The 17,027-nt window shown below is 39.9% G+C and overlaps 2 protein-coding genes across 2 annotated transcripts; both read right to left on the minus strand.

The window, feature by feature from the left end:
• Positions 1-1,046: 1,046 nt before the first annotated feature.
• ptger3 (prostaglandin E receptor 3 (subtype EP3)) lies at positions 1,047-7,109 on the minus strand. The gene is made up of 2 exons (XM_005459908.4): positions 6,082-7,109; positions 1,047-5,460 (listed from the first exon to the last, which is right to left on the minus strand). The coding sequence occupies exons 1-2, from the start codon at positions 6,877-6,879 to the stop codon at positions 5,164-5,166; spliced, it is 1,095 nt and encodes a 364-aa protein (XP_005459965.1). The 5' UTR covers positions 6,880-7,109; the 3' UTR covers positions 1,047-5,163.
• Positions 7,110-9,671: 2,562 nt separating this feature from the next.
• On the minus strand, positions 9,672-14,942 carry zranb2 (zinc finger, RAN-binding domain containing 2). The gene is made up of 10 exons (XM_013264170.3): positions 14,774-14,942; positions 14,071-14,123; positions 13,843-13,951; positions 12,665-12,747; positions 12,491-12,567; positions 12,208-12,363; positions 11,924-12,105; positions 11,492-11,551; positions 10,761-10,910; positions 9,672-10,539 (listed from the first exon to the last, which is right to left on the minus strand). The coding sequence occupies exons 1-10, from the start codon at positions 14,827-14,829 to the stop codon at positions 10,482-10,484; spliced, it is 984 nt and encodes a 327-aa protein (XP_013119624.1). The 5' UTR covers positions 14,830-14,942; the 3' UTR covers positions 9,672-10,481.
• Between the last annotated feature and the right edge of the window lie 2,085 nt (positions 14,943-17,027).

Raw genomic sequence — 17,027 nt, forward strand, 5'->3', positions numbered from 1 at the left:
TTGAGGCACGATGTCTTTCTTTTACAGATGTTTCAGCCTACTTTGTCGTTCAGTAGGTCTAGCAGTGATGTGGCTAGTGAAACTGAACTCAGCTTTCCAAAAAAACTGTGGTTAATCACAGACGAGGGATTACTTACAAGCCAGGTAGATTTTGATAGCCCCTCCACCCCCCAACTACCCAGTCCTAGATGCCACTAATGTCAATGTGAGGTGATGAAAAGGTCTCGTAGCTTATATTTATGGCAGGCATATCGAACGGAAACTCCAGGCTCTTTTTCTGTGCACCTCTTGACAACTTGGCCTTTGGGTTATTTTTACACCTTGAAACAAACAGTATCTATGCAACAAATCAGATATGTGATGTGTTTTACTAATTGTAGCCTAGACAGTGTCCTCTCATAACCTCATTACAAGCAGTCTAAGTTACTGAAGCTAGAGTTACAGTATAATCCATCCATCCATCCATCCATCCATCCATCCATCCGTCCATCCATCCATCCGTCCATCCATCCGTCCGTCCATCCATCCGTCCATCCCCTTCTGCTTATCCTTATCACATTCGCACACTGGACAGGTTACCAGTCTGTCTCGGGGCTAACACATAGACGGAAACTCCAGGCTCTTTTTCTGTGCACCTCTTGACATCTTGACCTTTGGGTTATTTTTACACTTTGAAACAAACAGTATCTATGAAACAGATCAGATATGTGATGTGTTTTACTAATTGTAGTATCCATCCATCCATCCATCCATCCATCCATCCATCCATCCATCCATCCATCCATCCATCCATCCACATCTATGGGCAATTTAGAATCACCAATTAACCAAACCCCCTTATTAAATGAAATTATCACTTAAAAATTGCATTTTGTATTAACTTGGGTTATTTTTGTTTGTCTGACGAACTGAAATATGTAAGGGAAAAATATGCAAAACACTAAGAAGTCAGGAAGGAGGGTAAACACTTGTCATGGGACTGTATCTCGAAACGATGCAAACATGTGAATTAAAACCCTTTTATGCAATGATTGATCAGAACAGTGTTTAGTGCAGCATTGTTCTTTTTATTGGTCCATTGGAAACACATTGCACAAGTTCAAGAAGCGCAAGAAGCATACACATGCTTTAGAGTTGTTAACAGCGTTCAAAAGATTTACAATGTCCAAAACATTCACCGTCAAGCAACAGTCATCTTACTCTCAAATCATCGTTCTCATAACTCCAACAATCTCAGCAGGCCGAGATGTAAAGTAGTTACGAGTCCACACGTGACTTTTAAAATAGTTCATGTCTTTTGTCTTTTTCATGTAAAGAATGTTAACAGTTTCATTGTTTCTTGATTGATTTCATACACAAGGGGAGAAATTCTAAAATTCAAAGCACAGTTCATGTGTGATATTCAAATAGGGTGAAAGTAAACGCAGCAAAGATCCGTTGTCAGACTCAAATTGGCAGCACATCGAAATTTTTTATTCCAGTGGGTACCAGAATATCCCGGTTCCTCAGTTTTTTAAAAAAATGTTGTGTTTGGCTCAGACTAATTGCAGTTTATTACCACTTCACATTTCACAGGCTGCTTTAATTGGTATGACAATGAATGACTTATTATTTAAAATCAAATAACACAATTATATTCAGCCTGAAGCAGTGAAACAGAATGATTTGAAAGTGCATTAAAAGCTGAACTGATACAAATCAAGTACATATTGTTACATAACTTTATCTTTGACAGAAAAAACCCCAAAAACACAAAGCTGTAGAGGTCACAGCATTCCCCACCTGACCCCAGGATGAAAATCACAAGCGCACTGCCAAAGTCGCTGTGTGAAAGTTTGCAGATAGCCCTCGTCTGAGAATCGGGTCTCAGAGTTTATAAGAATTTAGTGAAACTTCAGTCCGAGCGCACAGAGTTCTCAAATAACATTCAAAAGCAGCAGCATGGGAGGAAAATATGAGGACGTGTACCTTTAACAGTACTTATTTACATTCATTAGAGAAACCTGGCTGGTGGGCCTGACCTCTTTCTATTGAACTGTGCGCACACATGACACCACTGTGTGCTTCTTTAACAGACTCGAGGAACATTTTCCTCACGTACCTCTTGTTTCTTGCCTTTTAACGGTAAGTAGTTTACGTCACCAGTGACCTGCTCTTTACACCTTTACATGAAATCTGCCATTTCTTCATACAAACAAAAACAAGAAAATCAAGAAAGACTGATCCAAGTCACATCATTCTTTCTTGAACGGCAAACATGGAAAAACAAAAAGCACAGTTGACTTTTACAGGGTGACTAAACGTGATTCTTGAGGAGATTCATAGTTGTTTCAGAAAGGAGGGGAAAGAAAATGATTACCACAATGATAAAAAGTGATCCTTAATGATTTCCAAGGAAATATTGCAATTCCAAGCAAGTTTAAGTGCAAAATGTCGATCAAGCAAACGGTTTTAGAGACAGCCTCTTCTTATCTTGAAATCACAGACATAGACATAAAGCTCGAGTGGCAATCAGTAAATCACTTCCAAGCTTTATCGACTCGGCTAAGTGGAGTCGCTGGCATCGCTGTGTTCTGCAGGTTTTTCTTTTTCTTTTAAGTCACTGCACAACCATAGCTTCCCTGTGATGCTAGAGGAGGTTACACCAGTGTGCTCAAAAAGGTGCTGACACAGATGAATGCAGTTTAAGTAAATGGTTAAAACTAAATTCAATAGTCCATTAATAGCATTGGTACTGGGTTTGTCTTAAAGTGATTAATGCACAATTTGGATAGTACTATGAAATAATGTGCACACTTCTTAATAAATCCCAAAATTTGCTGTTATTGGCTTCAAATATTAGATCTTGGAGGCCTCATATTACTTTGTACCATCCTGGAAACGAATTAACGTTCATATTTCATAGGACATAGCTACCATCCAGAAAGCCAGAGAGGACTCCTTGTAAATGTTGTTCAGGCTTTTACTGAGCCATTAGGTCGGGTTAAAATAGTGTTTAAATAAGTAATTATTATTTCATTTTGTTTTATACTGTGGGGGTGCAAATTTAATACCCTGATAAATTCTTGACAGCATGTGCTGTCAATATTTTCTCAGTTTGTGAAGGCTTCGTTAAAATAAAACCCAATCGTGTCTGCGTAACAACACTTAGGTGTTATATGTGAAATTCAGCCAAATGTAGCCAGCAACACTCTGTGCAATGCTCTCCTGAAAGAGGTTTTGTTCCCTGGGACACCTTTTTCACACAACAAACGAGGTTAATCCTTTGAGTGTAAGGCACTCAGCCTTCACAACTAACACAAGATAAACTCAATCTCAGATGAACAGATACGAGCAAAGAGAAAAAGCTCATTTTTCACATGGCTTTTTGCAGACAACAATTTCCGATCGGATCATTACCACTGAGCCTGTGTGCATTCTCGCAGCTGAACGGCAAAGGCAAAACCAGACATGGCAGAGATGAGAGTACATCAGCCTAATCTAGTTGGCTGATATGCTGAGAAGGCAGAGTTGTGACAAGAATTTGCCCCGTAGCCTGAAGGTTACCATGACAGCGAATGAGCCGGGTCTCGAGGCTGTCAAACATTAACAGTATGTACAAAAACAAGTACAAAAAATAACATAAATGGTGGCGTAAGATAATTACACCACCATGCCCATGGTTTTTTCTAACAGCAGCATCAACATTTATTCTGGTGGCACTAGAAGCAAACCACCTCATTAGAAATGACACTGACTTCATCTGAGACCTCAGGGGAAAAAATGCACTATACACATTAAAGGGAATTAATAATTAATACCTATTTAGGGGTAGGATAGGGGCTGTAATGACAAAATATAAACAATGGTGGAATACAAATGGGGCTGTCCACAGTATCCAAGAAACCCACCAGTGAATGAAAAGCATATATCACACGGCTAAAAACATGTCGAAATCATGTGCCTGCAGCAAAAATTCACAAGTAGCAGCAAAGGTGCATTCATGTGACCGGCTCACATCATTAACGACTGATGGCAGCCTGCTGTGCAAGCAGCTTCAAATAAACTGTTTAGGAGTTTGTTACACTTTGTGGGGTTTTGAACATTTTGACATTGACTGTGTTCATTGCACCACTGTTCTTGATGATGATCACCAGTCTATACTTTCATTGATGTAACTGGTTAAAATCTATAACAATCTTTCTTTTCTTTTTTGTCCAAACAGGTTTGGCTAGTGAAATTAGGCACATTCATCGTTACACCTTGTGTTCTCGCAGATCATTAAAACCCTTTAATCCAGTGAAACACCTCCAGATTTGGGCATTCGTTTCATATGACTTGCCTTCAACATATTTTAAAAGGATGGTTCGGGACAGTTACGAACTGTCTCCATGTGCATTTCACATACAGGAGAAAAAAACTTTAAAAGTTCACATTGTCGTAGTCCCAGCTGTTCCCCTAGGAACACCATGTACAGCTAAACTATACAGTAAACTTTACAAAGTATAGTCTATACAACGGATACCAGGCAGGTAGCATTATCGGCATTCAGCACAGAAACAGCAAATATCATAGAGACTAATAAATAATGTTATTTACAACTGGCTCCAGTTAAATTTTCCTTTAGTTGCTCCTTTCAGTTTTCAAACAAGTGGTTACATTTCATGTAAGAGATGCCAAAGATATGTACATCTTAATTTAAGCAAGTTACAGTACCTTCACTCACAGACATTCACAAGAAACATTTGTCTTTTAGTTAGCTTATGGCTTCAAGTTACAGAACGCAGTGAGCATGAGATTCAGCACTTCCACGTGAGTCAGTTTGAATGCCCCAATACTGAAATACTGAGTTTGCTTTTAAAAATGAAAACGGGTGACAATAGAGTTCCTGGTAACTGCACAGCAGCCTGTTGCATGAGATGACACGGTCATGCGTCCGCATGCTGGTTAGGTGGCTTTGAATGGAATGTGCTATATGCAAAACGAATGCTCAGAAGATAGTTTTCATTTCATTATCAGTGCAACAGAGGCTACACTGGCTCCTGCTGCACAATATCCTGTCATGGGCAGAAATCCATTCTCACTCTTTTGCCTGTTTCATTATCCTGATAGAAAGCCCTCCTGGCTTCAGAGTCACAAGATAGGAATTACTGCGCAAGGCTGGATTAATTTTAGAGGAGGGCGTTAAGAAGGTTTTGTTTCTTGGTTCTGTTTGTTAAGAGCTGTATGCGTCTCTTTCTGATCCTCTGAAGAGCAGTTGGAGACAGCATTAGCCATGATGCAGAACTTGCGCAGGAGGATCTCCCTGAGAAGCAGATAGACCCACGGGTCCAGGATCTGGTTGAGGGAGGCCAAGCGTATCGCCGTCAGAAAGAAGTTGCAATCTAGATGGAAATCCTGATTGGAGGTGCGGTTTGATGCGCCCTTTGAATTACACTGATCGGACGAGACCTGGGTGGAGATCATCCTCAGCATCAGCACCTGAGGGGAAGATGTTTGGGCAGAACTTTATTTTTTTTTTCACACTGAGAGAATGAGGAGAAAGCATGCCATTAAGTGACAAAAGCTTTAATTTACTGAACAAACGCTTGCTGGTTGGAAAATAGTTTCTGATTTTGTGTACAGAAGCCTATATTTTACGTTCATTAAATCATATAACGGAAACACACTCTAACAACAGTCCTGTTGGGGAACGAGCAAAAACTAATTTTCACGGTTGGTCTCTGCTGTCACAGAGCTGTGCCTTCTATTAATATCTCACTGGGACTGTTAAATATGTGACTGACAATCCATGATCTCATTGCGCACTATGCAGATCCCTAAACAGGACCCCTAAGTGGATTACCTCTTAATGGCAAAAGGCAGCAGCCTTTCAGAGAAAACATGCATGACATCATTTATGTGATGAGAAGATGGATACAGATTTAAAGCTGTTTGTGACAAGTACTGAAACAAACACATTAAAAATCAATCCGTGTTTTTTTAACATTACTTTACGGGACATAACTATATGAAACTATGACAGCACATTGTTATAAAATATGCCTACGCAAGTACACTGTAAGAAAATATATATCCTGCAGTCGCCTGTAAAAAACATACCAGCAGAGGAGACCAGCATATAAGCAGGACGCACATAATCCCTAACAACTGGATGACGGTCTCCGTGGTGAGCCGTTCCCACTGCTTTGAAGACTGAGAAGTGCCTGATTTTGTTTTACACCGGGTAACTACGCCCCGGATCGTCACCACATTGCAGAAAAGAGTTATAAGTAGAGCCGAAATCCCGAGTATGGCAAAAGTGGTGGAGAAGAATCTATTCCCCGGGACTTCGGCATCAACCGTGCTGATGAAGCACCAGGTGCCCGGCCACTGCTGCGTGTAGTCCCCGACCCCTGCTACTGGCAGCAGAGCAAACAGCAAAACAAGACCCCATATAACAGCTAAAATCTGCTTTGTCACACTTGTCTTCATGTGATTCGAGTACCAGTGCGGATTAGTTATAGCCAAGGCCCTTTCGATCGCCATGGCACTCGCCATGAAGAGAGCGCACAGGCCAAAAGTTGTCATGCACACGCCAAAAAAGGCGCATAACTTGCCAGATTTGTCGATGCGATCCCAATCCATACCACTTTGGTAAACTGAAATCACAATTGGACTTGTCAAAAGCTGCCCAAACAGGTCTGTCAGCGCCAGAGATCCAATGCAAAGCAAGAAGGACTTTTTCCTTTTATTTTCCTTCTTTCTGTAGGAGATGCACACCAGGATAAGAGCTAACGAGTTGCCCACCATTCCGGTGATCATCATAGTTATAGGAAATCCAACTGATGCATATCCACAACTGGAATTATTTGTGCAATTGCTTTGGCGCAGTGTCTTGGAGACGTTGGCGTCCAGCATATCTTCTTCACTGGTGGTGTGCAAGCCCTCTAGAGAATCAAAGCTGATTCCAGTGATTGTTTCTGAAGGTGTATACTTATGTACAGCTGTTACCCCGTGCGTGTCGGTCCGGCATCATCTTGCGCCCCAAAGTGCTCCAACTGAATGCGATGCGTAAAGCGCGAGGTGTCCTTTAAGCGCTGGAGGCGGGACTATTTCGGGTCCGAAGGAAGCCCATATTTTCACTGTGCTCTAATAACCACTGTCCTTAAGTGTCTGGAATAAGGGCACCGGTAAGTAGGGACCAGACATCGACCCTCCGGTGTTGTGCCAAAAAGCGATCGATGTTTCTGTGTGGTTTTCTTTTATATCTAACATGTTTACTTATATTGGTAAACAGGATTCCGGCGCTTTACACGGTGCTATATGAAAGATAAAGAAATTAACTATCTTACAAGTATCTTTATATGACGATGTACCCGCGTTATAATCCATCCAATCCTTTTAGCCACTTAAAATATCTTTTCACACACAAGTTATGTTTATTGCCTTTTTCTGTTTCCCTGATGGCCAGACTCTCTTGAAAAATACATTTAATAACAATGAAAACTTTTATCTCGATAAATAAAAGTCACTTTGCCAAAAGCTGATTGGAGCTTCTATGTCTGATAGCCATGTTTGTCATATTGTAGGCCAGAAAATTATTTACAGCACTTTAAATACCGGTGTTGTAATCCTCTGCCAAAAAGTGATTTCCTGCATTTGCCAACAAATGATTGCCGGTATTTGAACTGTTGTAAATGAGTTGTTGGGCTATAATCTGTCAAACCTATCTCCCATGAATGATATCAAATCATTTTCAGACAGAAATAACGTCACAAGATTGAAGCTGCAATCAGTTTTTGGCAAGTTGACTTTTGTATGCCCTTTATTTATCTGGATAAAGAGTGTTTGTGGCATTAAACGTGTCTTTTTTCAACAGTGATCTGGCCAAAAGGGCAACAATAATGCAATAAAGATAACATCGTTCTATAAAGATATTTTAAGTAGCCTGAAAGGACTGGGTTGATTATAATGTACACAAAGACAAACATACAAAACTCTTGTGACGAGTAAGCAGTAAGTCAAAATGTTGTTATTAATTACATATGGATTACATATTGGATGTATATACACATGGATTTTTTCAACCCAGGGGCAAAAATCTTCCACGAAGACCTCTTTACAGTGTAACTGTTACATTGTAAAGAGTTCTTTGTTACAATGTTACAAATATGTTACATTGTAACACAGTGTGTTACATTGTAACACATTTGTCTATCAGCAGAATAATCTATTCCCCATCAAAACAATTTGTATCAACTTTGCACTGTCACCTATACTAAGAGATTTCACACTTTGCTATACTGTATTTCCAAGTTGGCCAAGCAATTTTATCTTGCTTGTTGCTTTATTTTAAAAAGCCATTTTATTGTGACATAAACAGCTTTTTTACATATAATTTTAGTATACTCACAATTCAAATTTTACAGTTTTATTTGGCTTTTTAAACTCCTGAGCTCCCAGCTTCCTCTCTCACCTCTGTGGGCAAGCGCCTCTATCAGAGGCCTGGGAGCTTGAGGATCCTGCTTTTCCCCGGACTGCGCTCTTCTGGACAGAGATCCCAGATGTTGTTCCTGGGATCTACTGGAGCCACTCGCCTAGCTTGGGAGTCGCTGCACAGAGTGCTCCAATTACCACTTTTACCCTCACCTTCCACATCTTCTAGAGCTCTTCTCTGAGTCCTTGGTACTTCTCCAGATTCTCATGTTCCTGATGTTGCTGTCATTTGGTGTGTGTGTGTATATATATATATATATATATATACATACATATACACACACATATGAAAATCACATACTACACTTAGCACTCAACTGTATTTAAGTTTCACCTACTTTTTAAACATAAGATTTTAAAACCTGAGCTTTTTGTGTAGCCAGTACCCTATTATTTATGTTCCATTTCTTCAGCTATTTACTTTGAACTATTGTGTTATAGTTTTTGGTTCAGTATGAATCTCACAAAACTTGAAGTTAAATGTACTTTAATAATTGTGCCAGGAAATGGCAATTTTGTAAAGAAGTTGACTATGTGGCCCAAATTCCTTTTCCCAGTTGTTTATTGCTTTTATCTATCGAGCCAATAAATGTAAACTTGACCAGTGGGTTTATTTTCCCATCCATGTACCCTTGAATAAATCCGTGGAATTTATCAACACAGACCATGACAGTGGCAAACGGCTTCACTTCCAAGGCGATTGTTAATTTAAAGGGTATAACTTCGAGCCCTAAAGAATTTTAATCAAGCAATATTGCCATTGCTTGAGCTCAGATTACCAGCTCGGGCAACATCTGCCACCTGTTGACCACACTGAGAACTGAGTTCAGTGAAAAGACCTTATTAGTTCAGTAATAAGCAGTACAGAAAAAAGTTATTGTAGATGCATTTGTTTTTTAGATTTACAGTAGTGTAGATTAGGATGAAATCTGGTGTTGATATTTGTAAATATGGAAACTTTCAGCCCATAGCCTAAGGCCACAAAAGTTAAGATCACTTACTGTTAAGATGAGCTTTGCAAAGTGCTTAGAGAAAACATACTACCACAACTTTAAAAAAAAATCTCTCTCTCTCTCTCTCTCTATATATATTTATATACTTTCCCCTCTCGCCGAACTTTTACACATTTCCTCAAATTAGAATTAAAACAGCTTGACGTAAAAACCCCAACCCCTCAATAAAATCTTAATATCAAACACAGTATTAACAGGAAGCAATGTTGACAGAATTTTATTTACACAAGTACATTTCAGGTATTTTAATCAGTAAAGACTGTACTGCCACATGTTACCAGAAATGCTACTCTTTCTGCACTAATCTGGAGCAAAAAGGGAAAAAAATGAATTAATTTGTTTCATGACAAATTCAAAGAAATAATCGGTAGCATGGAGTCCAGATACGCCACGATTATGTAAAAGAAAACAAAAATTAAACCTAAACCGAGCAACCAAGAACGTACTTAAAACAAGCATTATCAAAAAGTAAAATACTTACCTTGAAAACACAAAATAGAGGACATTTATCATCAAAATCAAACAAACAGGCCAAAATTCATAGCTAAATCACAAGTCGGCTAAATTGGTGCTGAAGAACTTCACCCTTACTTAAAAAAACAAACCATGTAAGTTGTTAGAAAAATCATTGGCGTCTCTTAGGGCCCATAAGGGAAAAATTAAAAAAACCAAAAGGACAGATTTTGCTCCGATTTTTTCAGAAACTAAGTGTACTGCCATGAAGATATTAAGTGGGTTTAAAATGGAATACAGCCTCTTGACACTATATCTGATTTTCATATAGGACCAAACATTTATGTTTATTGGAAACCTATACAAACACTCGTCACATATCGGGATGAATGTGGTTTTAAAAAGGGAGCTGCTGCCTCTCTTTCTCTGGGAGGGGGTTTAAGACTTTTAATGAAAGTATGCTGAAAGGATGGTTGGTTTTTTTTGTCTTTGTTTTTTGGCAACACAACATGCACTTCCACTAGGATTCCTTTTCTTGTATTAAAGACAGTAATAAAGTTATTTCTTTTTTGAACTGGAGCCAGAATGGGACGATCCTGAAGAGTGGCCACGCCGCCTGAAATCAAACAAAACACCATGGGAAGAAGAAACAGGTTAGCACGCTTTTCCATTAACACTCAGTTTATGCATAACCAAGTACAAGGTCAGAATAAATAAAAAGCGTTATAAACGTGGCAAAAGTGTGAACGTATTTCTGTAAAACTGAATTCCCATAAGCCAGGCGACACATGGCTAACAACAATCAGTGCCATTGTGGTATTCCACAGAAACCCAAACCTTTCGGACGAACGCGATCTAGAACGCCTCCGTTTTCTCCCTCCAGATGACGACCTGGAGCGACTGCGCTTCTGTCTCCTCTCAGGTGAGGAGGAGGGGGAGCGGGACCTCTTCCGGGGAGAGGAGCCCTTTCCAGACCTGGAGCTGGATCTTTATGAGGAATAAACCAAGCAGTGAGGTCAGTAAGGTACGACAGGGTCTCACCAATGTGGGTATCTCTATCAAGCTTCTCTGATTAGGAGGGGATTAGGAGCACTTTGCTACGGATCACTGACACTGAGAACATTTGACTGAAGATGCTGTATGGCTCTCTGGTTGAGTGTCCTTGGAATTACTTTAAATGTAAATAAATAAAGAAAAATGCGCCTCTTTTTAATATAGTCCCATTAACTCAGTGGGTAAAGCAGGAGTAACTCCCGAGAGAGGCTTGATAAAGACCCGAGATCTCCATTTACACGTACAAGCTAAAGTAAGCCTTAAACTCAATACTAATTGTACTCTCAGGCCTAATTGAAGTCTAAAATAAGCCCACATAAAGTGACTGAAAACGATTTACTACATTAAACTTCAACCCTGACTTTTAATTTTCTCCCTCTCAGCAGATAATTTGGAAAAAAAAACGAACAAAAAAACCCCTGCTATAACGTGAGCTAAGTAAAAGGACTGCTGTGGAGCTTTCTGCCCCACACATACACTCCCTAACGGGAGAGAGTGCATGTCACCTCATTCACCTGGAGCGGGACCTCGAGCGAGATCCAGATCTGGAACTGGATGAGCTTCTAGAGCGGGATCTGAAAGACAAAAAACACAAAACCTTTCCAATATTTTCTACACAGGGACAGAGCTATGCAGGGTGGTAATGAGGAAATAGGCACAATTAACAGCAAGCTACTCTTAGGAAATACTTAAAACTGCCTCAAAGCATCGGCGAGTATTCAATACACCTACGGGGTGGCTGGAATTAAAGTAATGAAAACAGGAAAAACAACAATATCCTACACACACGGATCCCATATGAATGAATACAAGGTAAGGGTTTAGAAGAGGGAGGACAACAAATGAGCACAACAGGACATTTAATTGATGTTGATTAGTAAATCAGAAGAAGATTGAGCCGATACTGACATTTTGCCCGGAGTTACCCTTGACCTGTACCCTTTTACCTGGACCTAGACCGTGAACTGGAGCTGGAGGAGCGCGAGGAGGAGCGGGAACGGGAGCGGGATGAACCGGAGCGGCTGCCTTTTTTCTTAGCTGGCTTATCGTCGTCTTCGTCACTGGCAATCAGGTCGTACTTTGACAGGTCACCATCTTCATCATCATCATCTTCCTCCTCCTCATCATCCTGCAAAGGAAGTGCTTTTTTGTTGTTGTGCTTCTTTGTTTTTAATAAAATAATTTGATATTATCCAGATTGGTGATTGTAAATTAAAAAAAACAATCTTACATCCAATTTGTATTTGGACAGGTCACCATCTTCATCCTCCTCCTCTTCGTCTTCTTCCTCCTCCTCCTCCTCTTTTGGCACTTCCTTCTTTTCACTTTCTTTTGAGGAAGACGTGCTGTTGCTCTTCCCACGGTATTTTTTCTTTTTCCTACCAAACTGGTGGAATAAGAAACAGCACATCTCTATAAATCTGAACACTGCCAATGTTGGCTTCCTCTGAAGCTAAAATCTTTCACTCGTCAAACATCAGAGCAGCAATCTTCGGGTACCAGATGACACTTACCTCATCATATTCACCGTCAGATTCCTCCCGTTCGATATATTCCACATTCTCCCTTTCATTGAACCCTCCACCGTAACCTGAAAGCATTACATAAGAAAAAAAAAACAAAACATCAATAACTAATGATCAAAGTAACAAACAAAAAAAATATTTACAGATAACATATTGAGTTACCTGTTCTTTCTTCAAGCTTGGCATATTTGGGGGTGTTGCACATGTTGCACTCTGACCGTCTCGCCCAATTCACATTTCCACATCTTTATGCACACAAGAAGGTGGAGGCAAATGCTGGTTAGAGTACTATTATATCCAAAAAGCAGCAACACTATTTGTTACAACAATATCCGAGATGAAGGTGTCCACAAACAGCATCTAGTTTACAGCAAAGGTTGGCAAGTTAACTTCTAACTCGTGTGTGACACATGGAAAATCTCATATTTCTGTGTCATATTGCCCGTAGCTTGTCAATCAAGTAAACTGGAGCTTGCAGTGTTACAAACTCTGGTTGCTCTCATTTGTCTGTAACAATGCAAACCATTAAATGTTGCGTGGTTAAGCAGCATATTTTGCGTATTCGGATTGCAAGCGTCAAATTTCTTGCAAATGTGTTACACCACAGACTCCTGTTATTACATCCGATGCGGGACTCATTGTAAGTTCTTCTTAAATAATTTGTATTTATGGAGAGTGATTTTTGCATATATGCAAATATGCCAAAGAAAAATGGTAAATGGTCTGTATTTATATAGCGCTTTACTAGTCCCTAAGGACCCCAAAGCGCTTTACATATCCAGACATCCACCCATTCACACACTGGTGATGGCAAGCTACATAGTAGCCACAGCCACCCTGGGGCGCACTGACAGAGGCGAGGCTGCCGAACACTGGCGCCACCGGGCCCTCTGACCACCACCAGTAGGCAACGGGTGAAGTGTCTTGCCCAAGGACACAACGACCGAGACTATCCAAGCCGGGGCTCGAACCGGCAACGTTCCGATTACAAGGCGAACTCCCAACTCTTGAGCCACGATCGCCCCGACATAGAAGACTATGTCTTTTCTAACATTAAAAAAAAAAAAAAGGGAGTATCAAACTTGGATCCGATGCTGGAGGTACAAGTTATGAATATAAATGAGAAAATAAAATATTTTTCTGGTATTTATTAGTACTTTTTGCACATTTTCAGCAATCAGCTAAAATAGTGATTGGTAATTTGGATCCTGCCTCACTCGCAAATTATGAAATCTTTATTTCTTGCACTTTATGCCGCCTCCTGTGCAAGTGAAAAAACACAAATACCAAAGACACCTATCTGATATGGTGTTAAGATGCTTTTTGTGATGATATCATACGTTTTGCATTGCCAGTCATTCGCACTGAAGAGGCCTCGACTCTTTTCAGCGAGTGTTTTTCCAATCTCCGTCCCTCCTGCCTTCATCATCTTCGCTTCTGTAGTTTTTTCTGCATTAAAAATACAGTAAATTAAATCAACATATTTTTAAAGGATTATGCACAGAATAAAGATTATTTGCATTCTCAAGTTTTATATAACAGCAATAAGATAGAGAAGGGGGACTCACCTCTACCACATCTGTTGCAACTTGTCCTTCTGGCAAAGTTCACATTTCCACACCTGCAAAAGCAACATTTACAAAAAACTAAAACAAAATTTTATATGCAGGTAAGGCTTGAGCTCGTTCCTCACTCGCTTTGACATGTGTAAGTATGCTGCAGGCTGGTGCAGTTTATTCATCTCTCCATTAGCCTGTGCTACTTCCTCAGACACCCTCTGTCATAAGCCTGAGGCGCGACAAGTGCAGCAACTGTGTCCGTACGCATTTAACGGAGTTCACTGGAAACACGATACTGCTGACTCCGGATAAAGACTCTTCACTCATGACCACTTGGCCTCTACAACATCATAAACACCACCCACAACAGCAGCGAGTGCAAACACTCAACCCAACCCACGTTAGCTAACCACGGCTAGCGTGCTAAATAGCATTTCTGCGCCCAGGAGAAACTAGCACCCAATATCCCCCCTTGCACTGATATTCTCCAGCATCTAAGCTTGAAACCGATCGTGTTCATTCTGTTCTGTTCTAGGCCGAAATTATGAGTGAAAGTGAGCCATTTTATTGAGCTGCTGAACGTTAGCATGAGTCACATGCTAAAAGGCCTACACTTGCTAACCTGCCTGTTAACAGCTGCACACTAAGCACCAGTCTACTGCTACACAGAGCCCCACATACTGTGATTTATTCACTGTGTTGGAGTACGTACTTTTTATCCGGACATATCCAGTCCCCGTCGCTGACTCGAAAACTCTTTCCTGACATTTTAGCGCCTTTAAGCTCTACCTACCCTCGCTGGCAGACTACGCTGCGCTCACCACTGTGTCCATGCAGCAGAAGCTATCTCCACCCTGCCTACACTGCCACCTTCAGGCGGCTGCCGGTACTTCCTCCTGCTTCCTCCTGCTCTGAAAGTGGACATTTATATAATGACAAACACTTTGCATTATAAAGTCGAGTGTCATTTATGTTTTGATACTCTGAGCAGTTCACAAACACATAGAGCCCATTGGCCATTATCGGACCGGATGCACCTTTTAAACTCAATACAACCACCTTACCTAACATTACCTGACCTCCTAGTGCCACACATGAGCTTAAATATGCAGCCAGCAGTCAGTTCAGTTGTCCAGTCCTGTTTTATTTATGCAGCTTAGGAGTCTCAGTAAGCTCAGATCACTATAAAATAAATATAGAGGTGGTTATAACTACATACTTCTATCTCCTCTGAGTTAGACTATTAGACTATTGTTATATTGTACAGCCAAAGTTTACGCAAACTGCAGCTGGTCCAAATTTCGGCAGCAGAACTCATGCTTCCCTTCATAGGTTGCCTATTATTATTAGAATTGATCTCAACATTTTATTTGCCTTTGGGCGTCACCGTCTGCCCGTGGTCACAACCCAAGGTCCTCAGTCAAGGCTCTGCTGGCCATCTCAAAGTCGTGACTGACAACTGAGGATGATCGGGCTTTTACTGTGAGAACACTCACTCTTTTGAACAATCTCCCTGAGGCCATCAGAGTGGGGAGCTCATTATCATCTTTTAAATCCCTCTTAAAGATATATTTTTATAAGCAGGCCTTTTCTGTGCCTCCTCTTTGGGTTGTGTCTTCATGGCAGTTTTCTCTTCTTCTCCTAGTGATCATTTTTAATTTAATTTTTCTCATATTTACTTTTAATTTTACCCAAATTTCACATGTATTTATTTTTTAAATGTATTCCTTTTATCTTTGTGTGCCGGCAGTATTCATCTAGTTTATGTTGTTTCACCTGTTATCTCTTCATAAATGTTTTATTTTGTTTCCCGTCTCATCCTGTGAAGTACTGCGTAACTTTGTTTTGAAAGATGCTTTTAAAAAATAAAGTTATTATTATCATTGTTCTGTAAATAAAACCTTCAATGGAGGCTCTCACTACAGGCATGCTTTGTTTTCTGTGACAGAAAAAGGGAACAGTTTCATTTGTTCCACTTTTCTTTTTACAAAAGAGTTACCAGAATGACAAATTACTTTTCCATGAAAAAATACTACATTAACCTAATGTTATGCAAGTTAATGCAGTACTTTTTATACACAGTAGTATAGCACTTCTCTGTAAATGTAATGGTGATAGGCTCACAGGGACTTTCACCCTTTCTTTAGTCAGCAAATGACGATTGAAGTGTAAAGTGTTAAATGTCAGACAATTATTGCACAAAACACAAATGAACTGGAAGACAAGTATGCTGTTGTGCAACAGGTACACTTATCATCACATGTTATCTCATATTTTTGGGGGCTTTTTGCATTGAAGCCTACAGCTACATTTAAACTGATGCCTTAGATGATTGTTTGTGCATTAGTACTTAAGCTCATGATTGATTAAAAAGCTGTTCTGAGTGATGGGAATTGCTGAATCAATACATGCTTCTTTAAAAATTCCAAATTTAGCAGTTTTAAAATCATTATCTTGCTATTTCTGTCTTTTTGCAATGCAAAAGCTGACCACTAGATGGCGGTTAACACCAACGTTTAACTTTCATCTCCATCCTGTTCAAATATTCTCAATGACTTTGCATGTTTATTTATATCAGGGCTCTGCAAGAAAAAGCCACTTATTTTAATCTAAAAACTACATCGTCTTTTCTACAGATATAATTATGATTTAAAAAGCAGAGTGTAACTGTTATTCTTCCTGTTTCGTGTCCCTGTCACAAAGATATCAACACCTCTTTATTTTAGCAGTGTGTAGGTATAATCAAACACACTGGACTTGCTGTTTGCACTTTTTTTTAGTTCAGCCTTGCCTTAATTTCACTTATATGTGTTACTCTCTGTGTGAATTGCTGTGGCTGGGTGATCCACAAAAGTGACAATGGAAATGTGGCAAAACCACCCTGTTATACCCAATTCAAAATGTTGGTTTGGAAATATTGCATTTGAGTGCCTGCCAGAATCATGAATTGATCTCTCGCATATTAG

Source organism: Oreochromis niloticus, linkage group LG15 (genome assembly GCF_001858045.2).
Source record: "Oreochromis niloticus isolate F11D_XX linkage group LG15, O_niloticus_UMD_NMBU, whole genome shotgun sequence".
NCBI lineage: Eukaryota > Metazoa > Chordata > Actinopteri > Cichliformes > Cichlidae > Oreochromis > Oreochromis niloticus.